Genomic DNA, 21,679 nt, shown 5'->3' on the forward strand with positions numbered 1-21,679 from the left:
TCAGTGGAAGAAGATTTAATCTATACTAGGTCTGTAGAAAGATGCTTTGGAAACCAATGGCTATATAAGCTCAAAAAGGAAATTAAATTTATCTTAAAGCCAATCAGATAAATGACTAAGTTCAAAAACTGATGACTAACAAGAGTATCCTGGTTCAGAATTCACCCAAAATATCACAGTTAGGGGGAACCCTTCTTTCCTACCCCCAACGTTTTCTTCCACATGGAGGAACCTCCAGTAATTGAACACTGCTGATCCCTCTCTACCTATTCACTTTCCCCTCCCCAAGAGGAAGAGTGGCTTAATGTGATTGGTAAGCTGAGAAGGAGAAACTGGGCATGCAGAGCCTGGCAGCTTCCTCTCCCCTTTCTCTTGAGAAATAGCTGCCTGCAGAAAACAACCATCTGTTCTGTTTTTCAAGGTGGTAAGTTTTAGAGGGACACGGCTTCACTGGCAGAATCCTGTGGTGGTCCAGGGCTTCTGGGAATGGGTGAATCTTTGGTTCAGTATTAGAAAGCTCATTTGCCCACTAATTCTCTAAAATTAGTTTTATCAGTAAATAAGGTAATATCTTGATCTCCCATCTGTCTTGTCATTATCTTATTTCTTAATTGATTCAGAACTCAGTGAGGGAAGAGAAGAAATTGTAGTCTAAAAACTGGAAAATGTCAGAACAAAGCTGGATTTGAAAGGAAACAAGAAAAGACAAAGTAAAACTTGAAAATGAGTATGGACACTTTGGGAGGCCGAGGCAGGAGAAACACTTGAGGTCAGGAGGTCAAGATCAGCCTGACCAACATGGCGAAACCCTGTCTTTACTAAAAATACAAAAACTAGCCAGGCGTGGTAGCGCATGCCTGTAGTCTCAGCTACTCAGGAGGCTGAGGCAGGAGAATCACTTGAACCCGGGAGGTGGAGGTTGCAGTGAGCTGAGATTGCGCCACTGCACTCCAGCTTGGGCAACAGAGCGAGATTCCTTCTCAAAAAAAAAAAAAAAAAGAAAGAAAGAAAGAAAAATGAGTGTTGAGAAAAAAACTACTGTGTATGTGCTACGTGCAGCGATATAATTACCCAAGAAGGAAAACGGTGCAGGGGAGGAGTTGGAGGTTTGCTGCACGCCGCCTTCTTTGCTGAGTCACAGTTTTCCTGGTCATCTGAATTTGGAGAGTCCAAGGAGTCATAGGAAAATAATCCATCATCACAACTCGTGTCCATATTCTCTAAAACTTCTGCACTGTCACCATCAACTAGATCAAGATCAGTTTCCTGAGGTCTCAGTGGTCGTATCATGCTTATAGCATTTCTATTTGTACCACACATCCTGTCGGAGCTTAACTGTGGCTGGCTTAAGTGCCTTTTGGCGAGTGCTACACTTATACTGAAAACATTAGGAATCCTTAACTTTGGGGGTGGCAGGTGTGATGAAGGCACTAATTGTGTTCCTTTTCCAGAGAGTGAGTTAGGATGCTTTGGCATTAAAGCTGGGGTCAAAATAGGGCTTGGGGTGTTGGCCTCACTCGATGAAGATGAATAATCAAGTCTCTGAGATTGAAATTTTTTATTCAGTTCATCCGAGGAACTATCTTGCTCCTTTTTACTCGATTCAGAATTTCCCTTTCTGAGAGGACTATTTAGAGCTTTCCACTGTGCCTCCTGCTGCCAAGAATATAGCTTCTTGTGTTCTGGTCTCTTTATGCCAAAATTCTCTTCCTCAAATATAGAGCTGCTGTCATCAGATGCTGTCAGATACATTTCACTCCCCATCCTGCTACACTGGACCCCTTCCTCAGATGTGTGACTAGAGAGGGTGGATGTACATCTGGACTTGGATCTTCCTTTGTTCCCGTCTTCCTCATCAGAACTCCAGTCACTCACTGGAGCCCCAGAATTCTGGGAGACACCACCCTCTGTGGCAAAGCTTGTTCTTGTTTTCCGATTCTGTTCCGAGCCACAAGGGGTTGGATGCAATGTTCTCTGGCCTCTGTTGTTTTCTAGAACTTGGTTATCAACAGACTTTTCTGGAATTTCCATTTCTAGAAAGGGATACATCATATCAGCATGCTGCCTTTAAGAATATAATATTTCTGTACATTTAGCTTTATGTAGATACACTGTAGAAATTGACACTGTAGAAATTAGCTGGGTGCAGTGGTGTAGTACCTGTAGCACAGGTACTACACCACTGAGGCTGAGGCAGGATGATTGCTTGAGCCCAGGAGCTGAAGGCTGCAGTGAACTATGATCAGCCACTGCACTCCAGCCTGGGTGACAGAGCAAGACCCTGCCTCTACTTTTTTATTAAAGGAATAAACCAAAAATTTCATATAAATCATTTACATTATCCTGTGTTAGTCTTACATCTTTTTTAAACATAAGTTTTTGAAAACTATAAGCTTTATATAAAACTCAGAGCCCTAACATGTCAATATAATAGTTTCCAAATTGGTTTTTACAAAAAAAACATGTTGGGGGAAAAAAAAACTGAAAGAGTCTAAAGAGAGATAATACAAGAAGCAAAATGTGAAACAGGGCAACTTTGACTATCAAAGAAAGCAATCACCAAAAAAATGAACAGCATGAATTCTATTTTAGAAGCAAAGAAAATGACACCTCCTTTCAACTAAATATTTAAATTATAATAAAGTAAATTTAAGCATAATAAATACAAAGCTATAGTTTAAGAAACAAACCTTGCACCAAACTTTGGTACACTGAGATATGTAAAATCGTGAAGGAAATTAAACACAGAAAAGCCTTCCTTGCTCTACTTTTGGTTTAATCGTAACTACAAAATGTGTTTTTATAATAAGAATAACACTTTTTAAAAATATCTTTAGATACGGCTTATTTTTATGTATAACATAATTAACAGAATGAACCATTGACTTCATAAACAAGGAATTAAACTTTTAGACTGAAGTGTAGAAAAGAAACTGAAAACATGAAAACATAGACAGGACCTTCATAATTAAGGAACTAGAGGCTGAACAAATAAACTCTAAAATCTGTTATTAGGCAGTTTGTTAAATCTGCAAATGAGCAAGAGCATCAGTACAGGCAACCTCAGCTGTACTTGACTGTTAGAAAAAGGGAAGGAAATGAAAACGGCTTCTCCAAAGGAGGAAAAAAGGTGCAAGTAGGCCGGGTGCAGTGGCTCACACCTGTAAATCCAGCACTTTGGGAGGCCAGGACTGGCAGACTGCTTGAGCCCAGGAGTTCAAGGCCAGCCTGGGTAATATGGTGAAACCCCATCTCTACAAAAAATACAAAAATTAACTGGGCATGGTGGCATGTGTCTGTAGTCCCGGCTACTAGGGATGCTGAGGTGGGAGGATCGCTTGAGTCCGGGAGGTCAAGGCTGCAGTGAGCTGTGATCATGCCACTACACTCCAGCCTGGGAGACACAGTGAGATCCTGTCTAAAAAAAAAAAAGAGAGACAGAAGAGAAGAGCAAAGTAAGTAATGGCATGAAAGCAAGGAGCAAAGAAGCCTTCTGATTGGAAAATATATCATTTTCAGAATTTCATAACCAAGCATAGACACAACTTTTACCATTATACTTTTTCTCTTCTGGGGGAAGGAACTTGGAGTTGAAAGTAGAGAGGATGAAAACTCAGGTCTCTCTAAAATATCTGGGGAAAGTCAACAAAAGAGATTGTGCTAGAGGTGGCAAAGCCAACAGCTGCAACGAAGCAAAATTTAGAGAGATTTTTTTCTTTTTTTTTTGATAGAAGTGCTTCAAGACGAAAAGAAGAAGAGTAGAAATCTGTATACAGGACCAGGGTTTAAATATCTAGGAAAACATTTTCTTCTTTGAAGGATTAAAGGAAAACCAAAGCAGTTATTAATTTATCCTCTAGGGTTTTTTCTTTATAAGTTTGCTACGCCAATGTTTAATTTCATGTGTAATATTAGGTAATGTTTTATATTTTAAATAAATAATGAATAGGAAATTCACAGTTCTAATCTGAAACTCTGCTAAAACAAGTACAGCATCTTGTAAGCGGGACTGTAAACTTTTTAATTTTAAATACCCCCTTCCACCTACAGCAGGAAATAAATATTAAGAAGGAAAAATCAGTTTCTCCTACGCGTCACTGGCAAAGGCTCTCAGAAAACACAAAGTAATTAGATACACAAAGTTAAATGCTGTATTTCTCTTTAGAAACATTCTGATAAAATATCAAATTGTCAGAAAAAAATAAGGAAAATTAAGCTGTATTTGGATTAATCTTAGCAAATGATTTTTCCTTTTTAAAAAATGCCACAATCAATTCCTGTAGTCCATAAATACCTTCCATGTCTTTTCCTTCAGTGAACTCAGGTTCTTTCGATGATATCTTGCTCATTTCCTCAGATTTTACTACTTGAGGAGGACTCCTTGCTCGAGATAAAAAGCACCCAAAGGTCAAACTGCTCAGGCGCTGGCCTTCCGAAAGCTTTAGTGTAGAGACAGTGGACGACTTCTTTCCTTGAACTTCTACAACGTCATTAATCAAAATTAAGATTTGAATTTTTTATGAAAGTTTGTTACACATAGAACCAAGGCATATAAAAACTTGAACAAATCACTCTTTCTGCCAGAAAAAAAGCCTAAAGGTCATCTTTACTGATGTACAATAACATGGAACCTTCAATGACAAGTATCACATCCCAATGTTTAAATTCTGTTTTATATATTTTGAATGTTCAAAATATTTTTAACTGAAGAAAGAAAAATATCTAATCCCTTTAAGAGTAGTTAGTTCTAAGCAACAACAAAACACAAACAGATTATAAATAACTAGAGAGCTCTAGCTTCCTGCAGAGTCAAGTATTGACAAATACCAGTTCAGCGTTGGTAAAATGTGCACAGTATGCCACTGTGAAGAAAAAGAAACTGAGGACCTGGTTGCTGAAACAACCAAAGGAACCTTGGATCATCCTTGGGGCAAACCAACCCATGATAACTGTAATGACTTCTGCTTATCTTAGTTTTCAGTCATGAGAAAAAAGCAGATGGGGAGGTTTGGTCTATGGTAACCACAATATAAAGAGCTTTAATCACTTCTTTGGAGAAAAAAATAAAAGAGGAGATGGGTAAAGAATTTAGATAGCTAGTGAAGTGATTAGGTCAGCACCTAATCACGAATTTAATTCATCTCTTGGACTTTATTATTATTTATTTATTTTTGAGACAGGGTCTCTCTTTGTTGCTCAGGCTGGAGTACAGTGACATGATCATGGCTTACTGCAGCCCCAAACTCCCGGGCTCAAGCAATCTTCCCACCTCACCTCCCGAACAAGCCCCCACATAGCTGAGAGTATAGGTGTGTGCCACCATGGCCAGCTAATTAAAAAAATTTTTTTGTAGCAATGGGGTCTCACTATATTGCCCAGGCTGGTCTCAAATTCCTGGCCTCAAGCAGTCCTCTCACCTTGGCCTCCCAAAATGCTGGGATTACAGGAGTGAACCACTGCACCCAGCCCAGTGACCCAGTCAAAAGTTAGAAATAATTTTGGAGATACATGTTTTTTAAAATAGACCAATCTCACCACTGATATTCTTGAGTTTATCAGCAGATTATCAATTGATTCTCCCAACTGACTGGATTCAAACCCTCATCTAGAAGATCCATATGGGGAAAGGATTAGAACACTGGTGATCCATGAACGAACTGAGTTGTGACATTTGCATGCAAGTAACCACCAGCTCAGGCATCTAAGAACACACAGAAGTGCCTCAGAGCTGCCCTCAAATAATGCCAAGTTCAGTAATGTGTTCGGCATGTGTGATGCCAAGAAGCCTCCTCCAAAGTCTTCAATGCAGCTACAAATGTATATTTGTGACTCTCCTAATCCTCATTAAAAGGTCTATTCTCTAAGGTCAAAATTCAAGTCTTCTTGAACTTTTGGAGTACATGTCTCTCTGATACGACTACCTCTAACTCACTATCTTGTGTGGTAAAGTCCCCTATATTCTTTCAAGAAAACAGGGATATGTAGCACTACATCACTTAGAAGGAGCAAAATGTCCTCACCATTAGAGATTAGTACCCATCATCCATGATGTCTGACCTCCCAGGCTAATGTCACTATACAGTACTTTTAGCAAGGCGGACTCTCCGGAACTTAGTGTGCTTCTAAAAAGCGTAGCGATGGAAGGCCTTTTAGAATAGAGAGGGGCGAAATTAGTATTTGGTCATGTTTTTCTGATCTGTGTAGTGACCACTTTGGTAGACATCATCAATTCCATCTCTTTTTTGCCTTCCGCTTTCAGGCCCAACATTCGCTTGGGTGCAGGAGTTCTGGTTTGTTTAGAAATTCTCTTTCATTTTATGACAACAGCTTCTTGGATGATATCCATAATTGCATCTTTAAAACATCAAAAAAAGTAAAAGCCTATATAGTCAAATAAATCCAACTAAGCTATCTTAGTAAAGTATTTGTACCTTGTAGTTTCGACTGCATTGTTCTTATCTCTTCAGTTTGGTTTTGGTTGATCAAACGAAGATTCTGATTCTCCAGTTCCAGCTAAAAGAACATAATGGTATTCTTTTCACAAAGAGATAACATTATAAAAATGTACTAATAAATAATAATATTAGAAAATGTTAATATTTAGTTTCTCTACATGTGTAAGCAAAATACAAAGGAAATGATAAACAAATATCAGATTAATTTATCAGAATAGGCTATCAACCTAGATAATTATGATATCAATATTTACATTTTTCAGAACTAAGAGTTTTAAATGTTTTCTCCCCTTATGCCTTTTCCACTGTAAAATTGTTTTAAAGGAAACAATTTCAGCTTTAAACTGCCATAAAAATGAAAATGTGTGCTTCTCAGCTACCAAATACATTAATTTTATGAGATATAGACATATGTCCTATTATTATTTGAAATTAATCAGAACTAAAATTAACTTATCAGAATAAAGTTATTTACAGTTTATTATACATCATCATGAGTCTATTAATATGTTTAATTTTAAAAATACACTGGATATTAAAACAAAAGCTACCTATATCTCAAGTTTATCAAAAGACAACAGTATCACCAACCGATCAAAATTTTTTGTTTTACTCAGAGTAATCATATATTCTGATGATGTATCAATTCACAAGAAGTAAAAGGTAAAGAAAAGGAAAACATATAGCAATAAATACCTCATTTAATTTAACTGTTACCCACTCTTTGATCTTAGCTGCTTTCTCTTCTATTATTTTAGCTTCTTGTATTCTTATTTGTTTCTGAAATAACAATAGCAATTTGTTTAGTTCAAACATAAATGCAATGGTCTGGAAATGTTATACCATAAATATACAAGGCAAATCCACTTAAAACTTGTTTCCAAGTTACTATATCTACTTTCAAATTACCAAATAAATTTTTAAAAGAAAAAATTATTCAGTAGATACAAAAAGAAACCACAAAGCCATATGCACGTATTACTAGTTTTAGCAACCGCTATTCTCTTTCTCTGAAAGATCATACACTGAAGTCAATCCACTGAATTTATCAACAAAATAAGCCATTTTCTGGAAATGTTCTAGGATTTAGAGCAGTAACACAGGGGTCAACCACGTTGGGGAGAAGAGAATAAGACTCTCCTTAGGGGCATAGCTTTTTTTTCCCCCTCAAATACTAGCTTTCAAAGATCCAAGAAAAATAAACATAGTGAAATTCTAGCTCTCATTTACCAGCCTTAAAATCTGGCTATGGTCACAAAACTACTGAGAATGTGACTACCAAATAAATCACAATAGGCAGGGTCTAGGGGTGGTAGAAAGCTGAAAACCACTGACCTAAAGAAACACTGGTCTTTATCAAGAAATGGGAAAAAAAAATGCTGAAAATAAACAACACATTTAACAAAACGATTTCATAGTGGTCATATTTAAATGATGTTAAGTGACCATTAAATACATAACCCCAAAGCAATTTTTTCCTAATACATTATTATTATTATTATTATTTATTTATTTATTTATTTTTGAGATGGAGTCTCACTCTCTCGCCCAGGCTGGAGTGCAGTGGCTTGACCTCGGCTCACTGCAAGTTCCGCCTCCCAGGTTCACGCCATTCTCCTGCCTCAGTCTCCCAAATAGCTGGGACTACAGGTGCCCGCCACCACGCCTGGTTAATTTTTTGTATTTTTAGTAGAGATGGGGTTTCACCGTGTTAGCCAGGATGGTCTTGATCTCCTGACCTCATGATCCGCCCACCTCGGCCTCCCAAAGTGCTGGGATTACAGGCATGAGTAGTACATTTTTTAAACTAGATTACTTGATTCCAATAAAGTGGTTCAAAAATGGTATACACGTTTCTAAGCAGAAGGATTGGCATCAAATATAAATATTTAAAATGTAATGTTCTATGAACATTTCCAACACTAACAGTCTGAAGCAAAGATTGGTTGCAAACAATTTACAGACATACCTGCTGATAACCAGATGCTCCCAACTTAAATACTACATTTAAACTCTAACTTTTGGCCGGGCATGGTGGCTGGCGCCTATAATCCCAGCAGGTTGGGAGGCTGAGGTGGGCGGATCACCTGAGGTCAGGAGTTCAAGACCAGACTGGCCAACATGGCAAAACCCTGTCTCTATTGAAAAACAAAATACAAAAATTAGCTGGGCATTGTGGTGTATGCCCGTAGACCCAGCTACTCGGGAGGCTGAGGCACAAGAATCGCTTGAACCTGGCGGCGCGGGGGTTGCGGAGGTTGCAGTGAGCTAAGATCGAGCCGCTGCACTCCAGCTTGGTTGACAGAGCGAGACTCTATCTGAAATAAATAAATAAACTCAAATGTTTGAATATTAAGGAGCATTCTCACATCCAAAAAGTGTTAGATCTTGCCTGGAATCACTCTGAACTTAAAGGAATGCCATTTTACTTGCACCTTTCACCAATAAATGTGATGCAATCCTATGAGTTGACTGAATAAGCAAGATTCCTCCCCAAATATAGAAATTTAGGCTCTCTCTTTTTAATCTTTGTGATTATGCACAAATGAGTGCACACACTTAGAACTCTTTATCAAATTCTTCCTAACCTGCTCTTCAAGTTGCAATTCCAAGTTTTGAATGATGTCATCTTTTTCCTGTATTAGCGACTCCAGATCTTGGCATTTATTATATAATCTTGTCTCTGATTCACTGGTTTGAATATTAGCTGCTTTTAATTTATCTTCCATAACTTGTACCTAAATTCAAAGGATAAAATATTAAAATTGTGTGTGTACTTAGGTTATCACAGTATTAAACCTAGAATTTTACCTTAATATTATGTAGATTCCTAAAAGACTTCAAAAAGGAAAACATTAAACAGCAAGGTTTAATGTGTTTAATGATTATAAAGTCTGAAGCCTATTTCACCAAGTGGTGTTACCTTTGAGGTACATACAAACATAAGAAATTCTCAGAATATTGCTATCATATAAAGTAATGTACATGTTTCCTAGAGCAATGACAATAAGCAAAGTGTTATATGAGTATAGAAACAGAAAGTTTCCAGCCCTCATTTTTTCATATTTTAAACAAAGTATAAATTAAGAAAGATGAGTGGTGAGATGAGACCCAGACTGGATGGCCTGGTATAATAATGTATTATGGGAAAAAAACTTGAACTTAGGTGAAAAAGAAGCATATACACTATGGAAAGGGGCGTGGGGGAAGAAGCTTAAAGCCCCAAATGATGGAATCATAAAAAATAAAAAAGTATTAGAGTCTAGATATAGGTAGGACTCACTGAGGGCTTCTTGATTCATTCATTTAACAAATATTCAGTGAAAACCTGCCAAGTGCCCGACTTATTCCAGGCCCTGCGAAAGCATCAGTGAATAAACTAGATCCCCACATCTCTGCCTGCATAGAAATTACATTCTAGACCTGGCACAGTGGCTCACACCCGTAATCCCAGCACTTTGGGAGGCCGAGGCAGGCAGACAGTTTGAGTCCAGGAGCTTGAGAAATTACATTCTAGTGGGTGAGAGAGATCACAAATATAATAAATGTTTTAAAAAAAGAAGAGTACATTACATTACTCAGGTGATAATGATAGAGGCAGGAGGCAGACAAATGCCTAGGCAGATGGGGCAGGTCCCCAGTGAAATATCCAACCTTCAAGCTGGAAACAGTCCGGGGTAAATCCTTGAACCAGACTGAGAACCTGCCTTCCTGTTTGGCGCACTTTCTTTCGATTGATCCCCATCCTCCACCTATTTTACATATACCTATCCTTTCCTAATTGGTTTTCTACACTATCATGCCCACTTTTGAGTAATGTCTTTACTTTAACCTTTTTTGCATACTCGCAAGCCAGTCAGCACGCACTCCCTATTCTGAGCCCATAAAAAGCCCCGGGCTCAGCCATATTGGGAACTCTCCTGCTTCGGGTAGGGGGACCACCCCCACCCCTGTCCCCTCTGCACTAAAAGCTGTTTCATCACTCAATAAAACTTCCTGCCTTGCTCATTCTTTGAGTGTCCATGCGACTACTTCTTCCTGGTCATGAGACAAGAACCCAGATCCAGCTGAGCTAAGAGGCAAAAAATCCTGCCTCTTAGGGTAAAAAATAAGGGTAGTGGGAAAAAAATAGAACAGGGTAAAAGAGACTGAGTGTGTGGCTGGAGGTTGAGTGGTGCTGCAAGTTTATTTTATTTTATTTTATTTTTTTTTTTGAGACAGAGTCTCGCTCTGTCGCCCAGGCTGGAGTGCAGTGGCCGGATCTCAGCTCACTGCAAGCTCCGCCTCCCGCGTTCACGCCATTCTCCTGCCTCAGCCTCCCGAGTAGCTGGGACTACAGGCGCCCGCCGCCTCGCCCGACTAGCTTTTTGTATTTTTTAGTAGAGACGGGGTTTCACCGGGTTAGCCAGGATGGTCTCGATCTCCTGACCTCGTGATCCGCCCGTCTCGGCCTCCCAAAGTGCTGGGATTACAGGCTTGAGCCACCGCGCCCGGCTGCAAGTTTAATATCTAAGATAGATTGGCCCTGCTTGGATCTTCTGCGAAACACATCCAGGCATATAAAATCTCAGAAAGGCATATCTGCATATTGTGTTTGCCAACCTACATGGATTATATAAGTCTATTCAACTTATAGTAAAGTTTAGATTTTCCTATCAACACCTTTTAGTTCTCACTTTTCTCTCCTTTAGTTCTCACTTTGACTCACAAACTTGATCCTTGATTGTAGATGGTTGAGTTGATTGGATGCCTCAGCAGAAACTTCACAAGGAGATCCAAGTAAGAGATGTTTGAGATGTTAATGGTAGTATGAAGGAAAATAAAATATTGGGGACTGTATACAATATTAAGACTTTCATTCTATATACTCCAAATAGGTAAGAATATAATTTTAGCAATGTTTCAGATTATACAGGCAAAGAGAAAAAAATAATGTGAAAGCATTTGAGAAATTAAAGATGACAGTTAAGATGAAAATCTGAAATTATTAAAAACACTTCTGAAAAGTCACAAGGAATCCTTACTTAAAGCTAAAAAATATTTGACTAATGAGGATTTTCTCCTGAAAGGTATAAAGATTAGTTTGGATTTCTTTTTTTAACCATGAATGCCAGGTTTCTTTTTTTTAACCATGAATGCAGTGGGTTCACTGCATAAATGTAAACCAACTCGGATGCCAAAACTATTCTATTTAAATACCAACCACATGGCTGGAAACTAGGAAAATAAAAGCAGATTAAAAAAAAGAAGAAGAAGAAGAAAAAAATGTATTCCACTATCCAAATGATAATTTAAGCTACCTTAGATTCTAAGTAATATAGCGGGCTTTCTGCATGAGCTGAAGGACAAAGATCTGTATCAAGCACAAAGGTCTGCATCAGAGATGATGTCATGCAAAACCGCCCGAGCAGGACAGAGAGCTGGACAGTAATCTTAAGATGGGATAGCCAGTTGCACATATGGCATTCTGAAGCTGAGGAAGCAGGGAGAGAAGAGCAGAGCCCAAGTCCAAAATGGTAGTTCTCATCTGGGCACAGATTAATAGAAGTAAACCTCAAGAAAAACAAAAGTAATTGAGTAAGAATAAAAATAAATGCGACCAGACCTACATCTAGTGTCCCTTTATTAAGTTAAAGCAAGCCACCCTACAGACATTGGGCAGCCACATAAAATAGTCCTATTATTGCTTAGGAAAGGTCTATAGTCCTGGAAAACTATGGTTTGGAACTGTTCTTTTACCCTGAATAACACATTCAATTTGGAAGTTGTTATTACATGAATGAATGCTACAGAGCTCCTTGGATGCATCCTTCCCGTCTGAAGCTCTTTAATTCGACCATTACTTTTAGGCAAACAACTTTCCTAGGCAAGAAAACTATTGGCAAAAGGGGCAAAATCTCTTAGAGAGAGAGACCACAAAGTAGTTACAAGCAACCTACTTACCAACTGGTCCTATTAAGACCAAGTTCTGTAGACAGGATTCAGCCTTCCTTGGTAATTAATATGAATAAGAGGTCTACAGAAAAGCTAAGAGGTCCACAGAAAAGCCAAGATGCCTTTTAAAACATCTCACCACAACCATATGGAAAACAGCTCACTTGTTTTTCCATTCATTTAACCAGAACCATTTAAGAATTTTAACTATTCAGAGACTGGCCAATAACAAACACCTGTGAATTCAAATTGGTTGTTAAATAAACTCTCACAAATGTGTATACAAGTATAGCCTCCAGTGTGGAATGCTTTGTGTTTTTAGGCTACTTTGCTTCTTTACTTCTAGGAGAGCCTCTGGTTGTATCCACCCACCTCAGCGCACTCCTCACCTACTTCCCCCAAACATTCTTGATCCCAAGGTCCCTAAATTCCTGTTCAGCAAAGGGTTAACTCAGTAGACTTGGGTGCACAGATCCTCCACATTCCAAAGAAAGGACTGGTCCTTCACTGGCTCTTGGGAGACAACATCTGATGCCCTGGAATATCTTGACTGTTCAGGCTGCCCTTGTAGTAATACAGTTGAGATCTTGGGCCATACCACATAGTTTATGTTAATTGTGTGACTTATGGTAAATGCCTGTTTTTTTGTTCGCCTGGGGTCCTGGGCCAAAATGTATCAGTTTGACCATTGGGTGGGCTGGAGACTGACTAAGAACAGTCAAGTGGATATTTCAGGCCTACATGACCGACCTCTAATCAAAATCCAGGACACCAAGGCTTGAGTAAGCTTATTTGTTGGCAATATTTCATATATTTTGTCACACATTGATGGAAGGATTAAGTGCATCCCTGTGCAACTCCACAGCAGAAAGACAACTGGAAGCTCATATCTGATTTCTCCAGGACACCACTCTATGTGCCCTTTTCCTTTGTTGATTTTAATCTGTATCTTTTCACTGTAATAAATGGTGATCGTGAGCAAAACAGCTTTTCTGGGTCCCATGAGTCATTCTAGCAAATCACAGAACCCAAGAGTACTGTTGGGGATCCCAGTACAGCTTCCAGTGCTATTTCCCATAGGAGAAAGCAGGAGCTGCAAATATTACTCCCATTGTAATTATCCATATCGCTATTTCCTTCTTCCCACTTCTAACCTTATTCCTGTCCACTATACATAATCGAGATGTGACTGTATTTTTGAGAGGGAATTAAAAGTTTCTATTTCTATATATAAATTGCTATGGCATGACAAAGATTCCTGATTGTTTCCAAACAGAATGACAAAAAAGATTGTTCGGAGTATTTTAAATCCCAGACTACTTTCCAGTTACTTAAAATTTACTTGTTGATTTGTTTAGATTGTTCAGATTCAAACAATAACAACTTCCTTATAGATTCTAGATATTAGACCATTGTTGGATGCACAGTTTGTGAATATTTTCTCCCATTCTGTAGGCTGTATGTTTACTCTGTTGATAGTTTCTTTTGCTGTGCAGAAGCTATGGGCAAAGGACATGAACAGACACTTCTCAAAAGAAGATACAGGCTGGGTGGGTGTGGTGGCTCATGCTTATAGTCCCAACACTTTGGGAGGCCGAGGAGGGAGGACAGCTTGAGCCCAGGAGTTTGAGACCAGCCTGGGCAACACAGTGAGAACGCATTTCTACAAAAAATTTCTAAAATATTAGCTGAGTGTAGTGGCACATGCCTGTGGTCCCCGCTCCTCAAAAGGCTGAAGTGAGAGGATCACTTGAGCCTGGGAGGTCAAGGCTGCAAGTGAGCCATGATCATGCTGCTGCACTCCAGCCTGGGCAACAGAGAAAGACCCTGTCTCGAAAAAAATACTTAAATAAAAAAAAAGAAGACATACAAGCAACCAAGAAACATAAGAAAAAATGCTCATCATTGCTAATCATCAGAGAAATGAAGTTCAAAACCATAATGAGATACCATTTCACACCAGTCAGAATGGCTATTATTAAAAAATTAAAAAATAACAGAAGCTGGCAATGCTGTGGCGAAATAGGAACACTTATACACTGTTGGTGGGAATGTAAATTAGTTCAGCCAGTATAAAAAGCAGTTGGAGGTTTCTCAAAGAAACAGAAGTACCATTTGACCCAGCAATCCAGTTACTGGGTATATAGTCAAAGGAAAATAAATTGTTCTGCCAAAAAAGACACATGCACTTCTATGTTTATCACAGTGCAATTCACAATAGCAAAGACATGGAATCAACCAAGGTGCCCATCAATGGTGGGTTAGATAAAGAAAATGTGGTATATATACACCAGGGAATACTACACTGCCATAAAAAAGAATGAGATCATGTCCTTTGTAGCAACATGGATGCAACTGGAGGTCATTATCCTAAGAGAATTAATGCAGGAACTGAAAACCAAATACCACATGCTCTCACTTATAAGTGGGAGCTAAACATTAAACACCCAAGGGCATAAAGATTGGAACAACAGACACTGAGGACTATGAGACAGGGAGCAAGAGATGGGGACATGGGCTGAAAAACTATTGGGACTATGTTCATTGCCTGGGTGATGAAATCATCCATATCCCAAACCTCAGCATCACGCAATAAAATCATGTAACAAACCTGCACATGTACCCTCTGAGTCTAAAATAACAGTTAAAGTTATTTTTAAATGTGTATACATATATAAATGTGTATATATACACACATTAAAAAATGTATATACATATACATTCTCATATATATATATGAGAATGGGGGACATGGCCAGATATAAGGCTGCAAATAAGGAGAGGGACACACAGATCTTTGCATGTCATGCTACACTACTTGGATGGGATCTCATAAGAAAGGGAAGGCCACATGTTTATAAAATATTTTTTAAACCTTCTTAGAAAAGTTGAACTCAAGAATGTGTCAAAATTTACTGACATGTTATCAAGGAAATCAGCAAGTTGATTATAATTTTTATATGTTTACTGCAAATTAATTAATCATTTGAATCACATTTACAACACAATTATTTTGACATAGTACTCCATGATTATAAAGTAGGATTTTTCTTGCAGAAGTTGAAAAATCAAGATCATTAAATAATTTGCTTTCCATGTAATGAAGGTTGGGCCTCATATAGCAAAGCATTGCAATGTAATATCCATTACAAGGTCATGGATATTAGAATGACTGAGCAGCATGGATTTATTAAGAGTCAAAAATGACTTCAGGCTGGGCATGGTGGCTCATGCCTGTAATTCCAACACTTGGAGAGGCCAAGGCAGGCGGATCACCTGAGGTCAGGAGTTTGAGACCAGCCTGAACAACATGGTGAAACGCCATCTAGACTATAAACGCAAAAATTAGCCAGGCATCGTGGCATGCGCTTGTAATCCCAGTTACTCCGGAGGCACAGGCAGGAGAAATTCTTGAACCCAAGAGGCAGAGGTTGCGGTGAGCCAAGATCACACCACTGCACTCCAGCCTGGGTGACAGAGTGAGACTCAGTCTCAATAATGATAATAATAATCATAATAATAATACTAAGAACTAACTTTACAGTAAGGCAAGATTAGCTCATGCGTTAGAATGGTCAGAGGCAACTTTAAATGCTGCCACCATGCCTGAATCACACAAAGGCAAGAGATCAAGCCCCAAAGGATAAAATAAAAACACACATACTTTTATAGGGCAATAATCTACCCTTCTTTGGTTAGCATAAATAAATGTAATATATTAAGGTATTCACCTAATCAGATACTTGGGAATGAATCCTATATGTCAGTATTTTCCAAATATGCTCTTTGCTGCTTTTCTATCTCACAGGAGTACTCATAAGTAGAACTGGGTTAATTTGATCATATTGCTTTCAAAACTTGTGAACAACAACAATAAGGATACACTAGGGCCAGGTGTGGTGGCTCATGCCAGTAATCCCAGCACTTTGGGAGGCTGAGGCTGGAGGACTGCTTGAGCTGATGAGTTCGAAACTACACTGGGCAATATGGTGAGACACCATCTCAACAACAACAACAAAAAAAGGTTAAAAAAAAAATTAAATGGATGTGGTGGCACATGCCTGCAGTCCTAGCTACTCCAGAGGCTGGGGTAGGAGGATTGCTTGAGCACAGGAAACAGAAGTTGCAGTGAACTGAGATCGCACCACTGTACTCCAGCCTGGCTGACAGAGCAAGACCCTGTCTCAAAAGACAAACAAACAAAAAAAAGATGTACTAGAACATTAAGTATAAAGATTACCAAGATTTATCTGGCAATAAAATATTTATCTGTGACTTTTTTCTGCAGAGAATTTAGTTAATTGTTACAGAAGTGAAGTGATGCCATTCATTGATAAACAAAGAGAAAAATGTACAAAGCTAAACTATAGAGTTGACCTGGTTTTAGCTGAGTACTGCTTTTAGTGGCAAAACATTCCTTTTTGGTTAAGATAAATACAGTTGTTTGAGTCTTAGGACATGGTGAAATGAGAAAAGGCAAGCTGATTTAAGCAACATAAACATCAGATAGGCCACAGTCCCATGGAAATTGTTAAAGATAGCAAAGGATTGAGTTACTCTGAGTTATTAACACTTAGTCTTGTAAAGGCCAAAAAGGTGACCTCATCAGTGCATGAGAATTCATCTGCTCTCTGTATTTCCTGTCAACTTTTAGATTATGAGGTAACGTAAAGAAAAAAAGTCCTTCTGAAGTGTAACAACATATGCACTAAATAAATTTAAAGTGTGACAAAAAGAAATGCCTACAGGTTTTGCTAACTTACAGAAACTCTGAGAGATTTGTAATTCTCTCTCTTTTTTTTTTTTTTTTTTTTTTTTTTTTGGTGATGGGGGTAGCAGTATGTCTAAAATAACCAATCCTGGTGTCTTTTTGCTTAAAGATGTAGCACATAGAATTAAATAACTTTATACTCAACATCCTCAAAGAACAACTTCAAAGGAGAGAAGTCCTTCCTGTCAAACTTACCAAGACCAGTGGTTGGCCCGGATGACAACAAACCTCTGTGGTTTGCTTCCCTTGAATCAGGAACAAGGATCCTTTTTTAAAGAATCCTCACTGGATCTCGTAAGACCCAAGGAATCGGAGCAGAGCAGTGCTGGGGGTGGGGCGTAGATAGTTGAAAATCACAAATAAAAAATACTTAATTTAGTTTAATTTTCACAAACAAAGAAATTTGCCACGTATTATGAATTAAGAATTTTAAATTAAGGCAAAACAAAACCATCCTCAATTTCTTTCTCTTTTTCCCATAATATGGGCAGTTAAAGGAGAGAAAGGAAGGGAAGGGAAAGATAGGGAAGAACAGATAGAGAGACATATAGAGACAGCCAGGGTACAGAGGTAGAGAGAGATGCTACTAGGAAGGCCAAAGTCAGAAAACACAAGACAATGAAGGAAAAAGAAGGGAAGGGAAAGGAAGAGGAAAAGAAGGGAAGGAGAAAAGAAGGGAAGGGAAGGGGAGGGGAGGGAAGGGAGGGGAGGGGAAGGGGATGTACTAGAACATTAAGTATAAGATTTATCTGGCAAATGTGTGACTTTTTCTGCAGACAACTTCATTAATTGATACAGAAGTGATGCCATTCATTAATATACAAAGAGAAAAATGTACAATGCTAAAGTGTAGAGTTGAGCTGGTTTCAGCTGAGTACTATTTTTAGTGGTGAAAGTCAGAGAGGCAGACAAAGCCAACAAATGTGTGCTGCAAGGTGCACGACTGAACAGGAACATGCATATACGGCTCAGTACACCTCTACAGAAAAGGACTAAGACATCTGGCATGCAGTGACAGAGAATGCTGCACTTCTTTCACAGAATTTAAGTAGGCTTTTATGATTTTACTGTTAATTATTGCCTTTGTAGACAGGTAAGTGGGAATATCACTACTTGGTACTATCAGCCAAAGAGTATTAAAACACAGGCACAGCATAGATCCTCACATTACTAATCGTACTTCTACCACCACCACCATTTATTAAGGGCTGACTGCATGCCAGGCACTTTACTTAAATCAGAGTCAATTTTCATAATGGCTAAATAACACTTCTATGTGGCAGGAAATATTCCAAGTACTTTATTCATAGTAACTATTCAATTTCCCCAAAATCCTACGAGCTAGGTAGTAGATAGTACTACATTGTATAGATAGAAAGCTGAGGCCCAAGTTGAAAAGGTGATAAGAGATGGAGACAGACTTTGAACCCAGACAGTTTGGCTCAAGTCTGTGTTCTTAATCACTGTGTTGTACACCTCTACACAATATAAAGAGACTATGAGCTCAATTAGCTCTTTTCCATAAGTGACACAACTAAGACTTGAAGAAACTAATAAGCTTTTTCAGTCAACTAAGTGGGAGAGTTTAGATTTAAATCCAGCTAAAATTTTAAGTTTGTTCCCAAGGCAGAGAAACATGAATTCACCTTGATTTCTCTTTGGCTATACAGACTTTACCTTGCCAAACAGGTTTCATATTCCTCTCCTGTCTTCATCCTTCCCCTTCAAAAAAGAAAAAAGAGGAAGAGGTGGGAGGAGAAGGAGGAAGAGGAGAAAAAAAATCAACAACAAAATTTTTAAAAGGCCAAGTTTGCAGCTCACGCCTGTAATTCCAACACTTTGGGAGGCCGAGACAGGAGGATCACTTGAGCCCAGGAGTTTGAGACCAGCCCTGGTAACACAATGAGGCCCCATCTCTACAAACAATTTAAAATTAGCTGGGTGTGGTGGCACATGACTGTAGTCCCAGCTACTTGGCAGGCTGAGGCAGGAGGATTGCTTGAGCCTGGGAAGTTAAGGCTACAACAAGCCATGGTCGCACTACTGCATTTCAGCCTGGGCATATAGTGAGACCCTGTCTCAAAAAAAGAAAAATTAACTGCTTATTCCAAACTCTGGACTTTAATTCTATATGTCTAGAACACCATTGTATGCTAATTGAAATAACTGTCCTCTAGGAATCCTGGAGAAGAGCTGGGTTGGAATTAACCTTGAAATGTGCCCTGCCCATAATTTTCTTAGCAATTTCTACAGTTGTCTTAGATTGGCTTTCCCTCATGTTATATCCTACATTTATCTTCTCCTATCTTGGTAAGACTTATTGGGCATTTCACAATAAGAAAAACTTGTTTATTTTTCTAGGCAGGGATCATTATTAGATGTCAAAAGAATTCTGATCAAGATAGATTCAAACTGTGGAAATGGCATCTTTTGTGTATTTAATGTTTAGCTCCCACTTATAAGTGAGAGCATGTGGTATTTGGTTTTCAGTTCCTGCATTAATTCTCTTAGGGTAATGACCTCCAATTGCATCCATGTTGCTACAAAGGACATGATCTCATTCTTTTGTATGGCAGTGTAGTATTCTCTGGTGTATATATACCACATTTTCTTTATCTAACCCACCATTGATGGGCACCTTGGTTGACTCCATGTCTTTGCTATTGTGAATTGCACTGTGATAAACATAGAATTGCATGTGTCTTTTTTGGTGAAATGATTTGCTTGTTTTCAGCTTAGGGCTGTTATGAATAAAGTTGCTTCACATGTCCATATACCTATATTTTGGTGGATACGTGTTCCTATTTTTCTTGGTATACACCTAGGAGTAGAATTGCTGGGTCACAGGCTGGCAAATGTTTACTTTAGTAGATGTTACCAAACAGCTTTCCAAAGTGAATAAATGTACGAAGTTGCATTACTACTGGAAGTGTATGAAAATTCCAGTTGTTCCATCTCCTTGCCAACACTTCATTGTTGTTCTTTTAATTTTAGCCATTCTGGATAAGTTAGTGTTGAAAAGAATGCTAATTGAAAAGTCATGGAGAAACCTTAATGCATATCACTAAGTGAAAATGAAGCCAATCTGAAAAGGCTGTATACTGTCTGATTCTAACTATATGACATTCTGGAAAAGGCAAAATGATTAAATCAGTAAAAAGATCAGTGGTTTCCCGGGACGTAAGAGGAGGGAAGGACTGAATAGGTAGAGCACAGGAGACATTAAGGGCAGTGAAACTATCCTATATGATACTATCGAAGAGGATACACATCATAAAACATTTGTCAAAATCCATAGAACACAAAACAGCAAGAGTAAACACTAATGTAAACTATGGGCTTTGGGTGATAATGATGTGTCAGTGTTGGTTCATCAGTTGTAATAAACATACCACTCTGGTGTTGGATGCTGACGGTGAAGAAAGCTTGAACGTGTGTTGGAGGGGAGAGGATATATGAAAGCTCTGTACTTCATATACCATCAATTTTGCTGTAAATCTAAAACTTCTCTAAATATTAAAGTCTATTTTTAAAAAAGCAATAACCTCCCTGATGAAATCATTCATTTAAACAAAGTAATCAATGGCTACTAATACCACCAAAAAAAAAAAAAAGAGAAAGAGAGATAACTAGACATTATTATATACCTTCTGGCGGAAGTCAACAATATCACCCAAGAAGTAGTCTTGAAAAGAGAGAAAGAAAAAAGGTCAAAATTTTAGATCTAACTATATTTTACAGGAAATATAGGGGTAGAGGAGCTTGTTAAATCACATCATAGGTATGCAATCGGCAAACTCCAGAATGTGGAAAGCTTTAGAGAACAAATTAACCCATACAAATAAATTGAAAGAAAAAAAAGAAGGAAAAAAGGGAAAAAGATCCTATAGATTAAAAGAGTTTAAGAATCAAATGAAATGTGTCAATCTAGTGTAGATCCCAATTTGAACAAATCAACTATTAAAAACAAAAAAAAGAGGGCCAGGCGAGGTGGCTCACACCTGTAACCCCAGCACTTTGGGAGGCCAAGGTGGGCAGATCACCTGAAATCGGGAGTTAAAGACCAGCCTGACCAACACAGAGAAACCCCATCTCTACTAAAAATACAAAATGAGCCAGGCGTGGTGGCGCATGCCTGTAACTCCAGCTACTCGGGAGGCTGAGGCAGGAGAATCGCTTGAACCTGGGAGGCGGAGGTTGCAGTGAGCCAAGATCGTGCCATTGCACTCCAGCCTGGGCAACAAGAGCGAAACTCCATCTCAAAAAAAAAAAAATAAATAAAAAGGGTATATAAATAAAAGAATTAAAAAGGGGTACTCAAACAAATACATGTATGTTCTTAACAGCACTAGTCACAATAGTCAAAAGATGAAAAGGTAGAATAGGTAGGGCACGGGAAACATTGAGGACAGTGAAAGTTCATAAAAAGACAATGTCCATAAAAAGACAAATGGATAAACAAATTTTGTGTGTGTGTGTGTGTGTGTGTATATATATATATGGAACATTATTCAGCCAT

At 38.5% G+C, this 21,679-nt stretch overlaps 1 protein-coding gene across 12 annotated transcripts in view; it reads right to left on the minus strand.

Moving 5' to 3' along the window:
- Positions 1–21,679, minus strand: part of PLEKHH2 (pleckstrin homology, MyTH4 and FERM domain containing H2) — a 124,200-nt gene that overhangs the window by 66,247 nt on the left and 36,274 nt on the right. For 8 of the 12 annotated variants that reach the window (XR_012422426.1, XR_012422427.1, XR_012422428.1 and 5 more), the window contains 5 exons: positions 9,044–9,193; positions 7,152–7,235; positions 6,432–6,513; positions 4,295–4,480; positions 1,072–2,033 (listed from right to left, as the gene is read on the minus strand). Coding sequence is in view for 9 of the 12 variants with exons in the window: in XM_065527123.1 (XP_065383195.1) it covers positions 1,072–2,033; positions 4,295–4,480; positions 6,432–6,513; positions 7,152–7,235; positions 9,044–9,193 (1,464 nt within the window). In the remaining 3 variants the exon portion in view is untranslated. The remainder of the gene's footprint in view (positions 1–1,071; positions 2,034–4,294; positions 4,481–6,431; positions 6,514–7,151; positions 7,236–9,043; positions 9,194–21,679) is intronic. The other 4 variants (XM_074011877.1, XM_065527124.1, XM_074011878.1 and 1 more) reach the window with 1 other exon arrangement.

This window comes from Macaca fascicularis, chromosome 13 (genome assembly GCF_037993035.2).
Source record: "Macaca fascicularis isolate 582-1 chromosome 13, T2T-MFA8v1.1".
In the NCBI taxonomy this organism is placed as follows: Eukaryota; Metazoa; Chordata; class Mammalia; order Primates; family Cercopithecidae; genus Macaca; species Macaca fascicularis.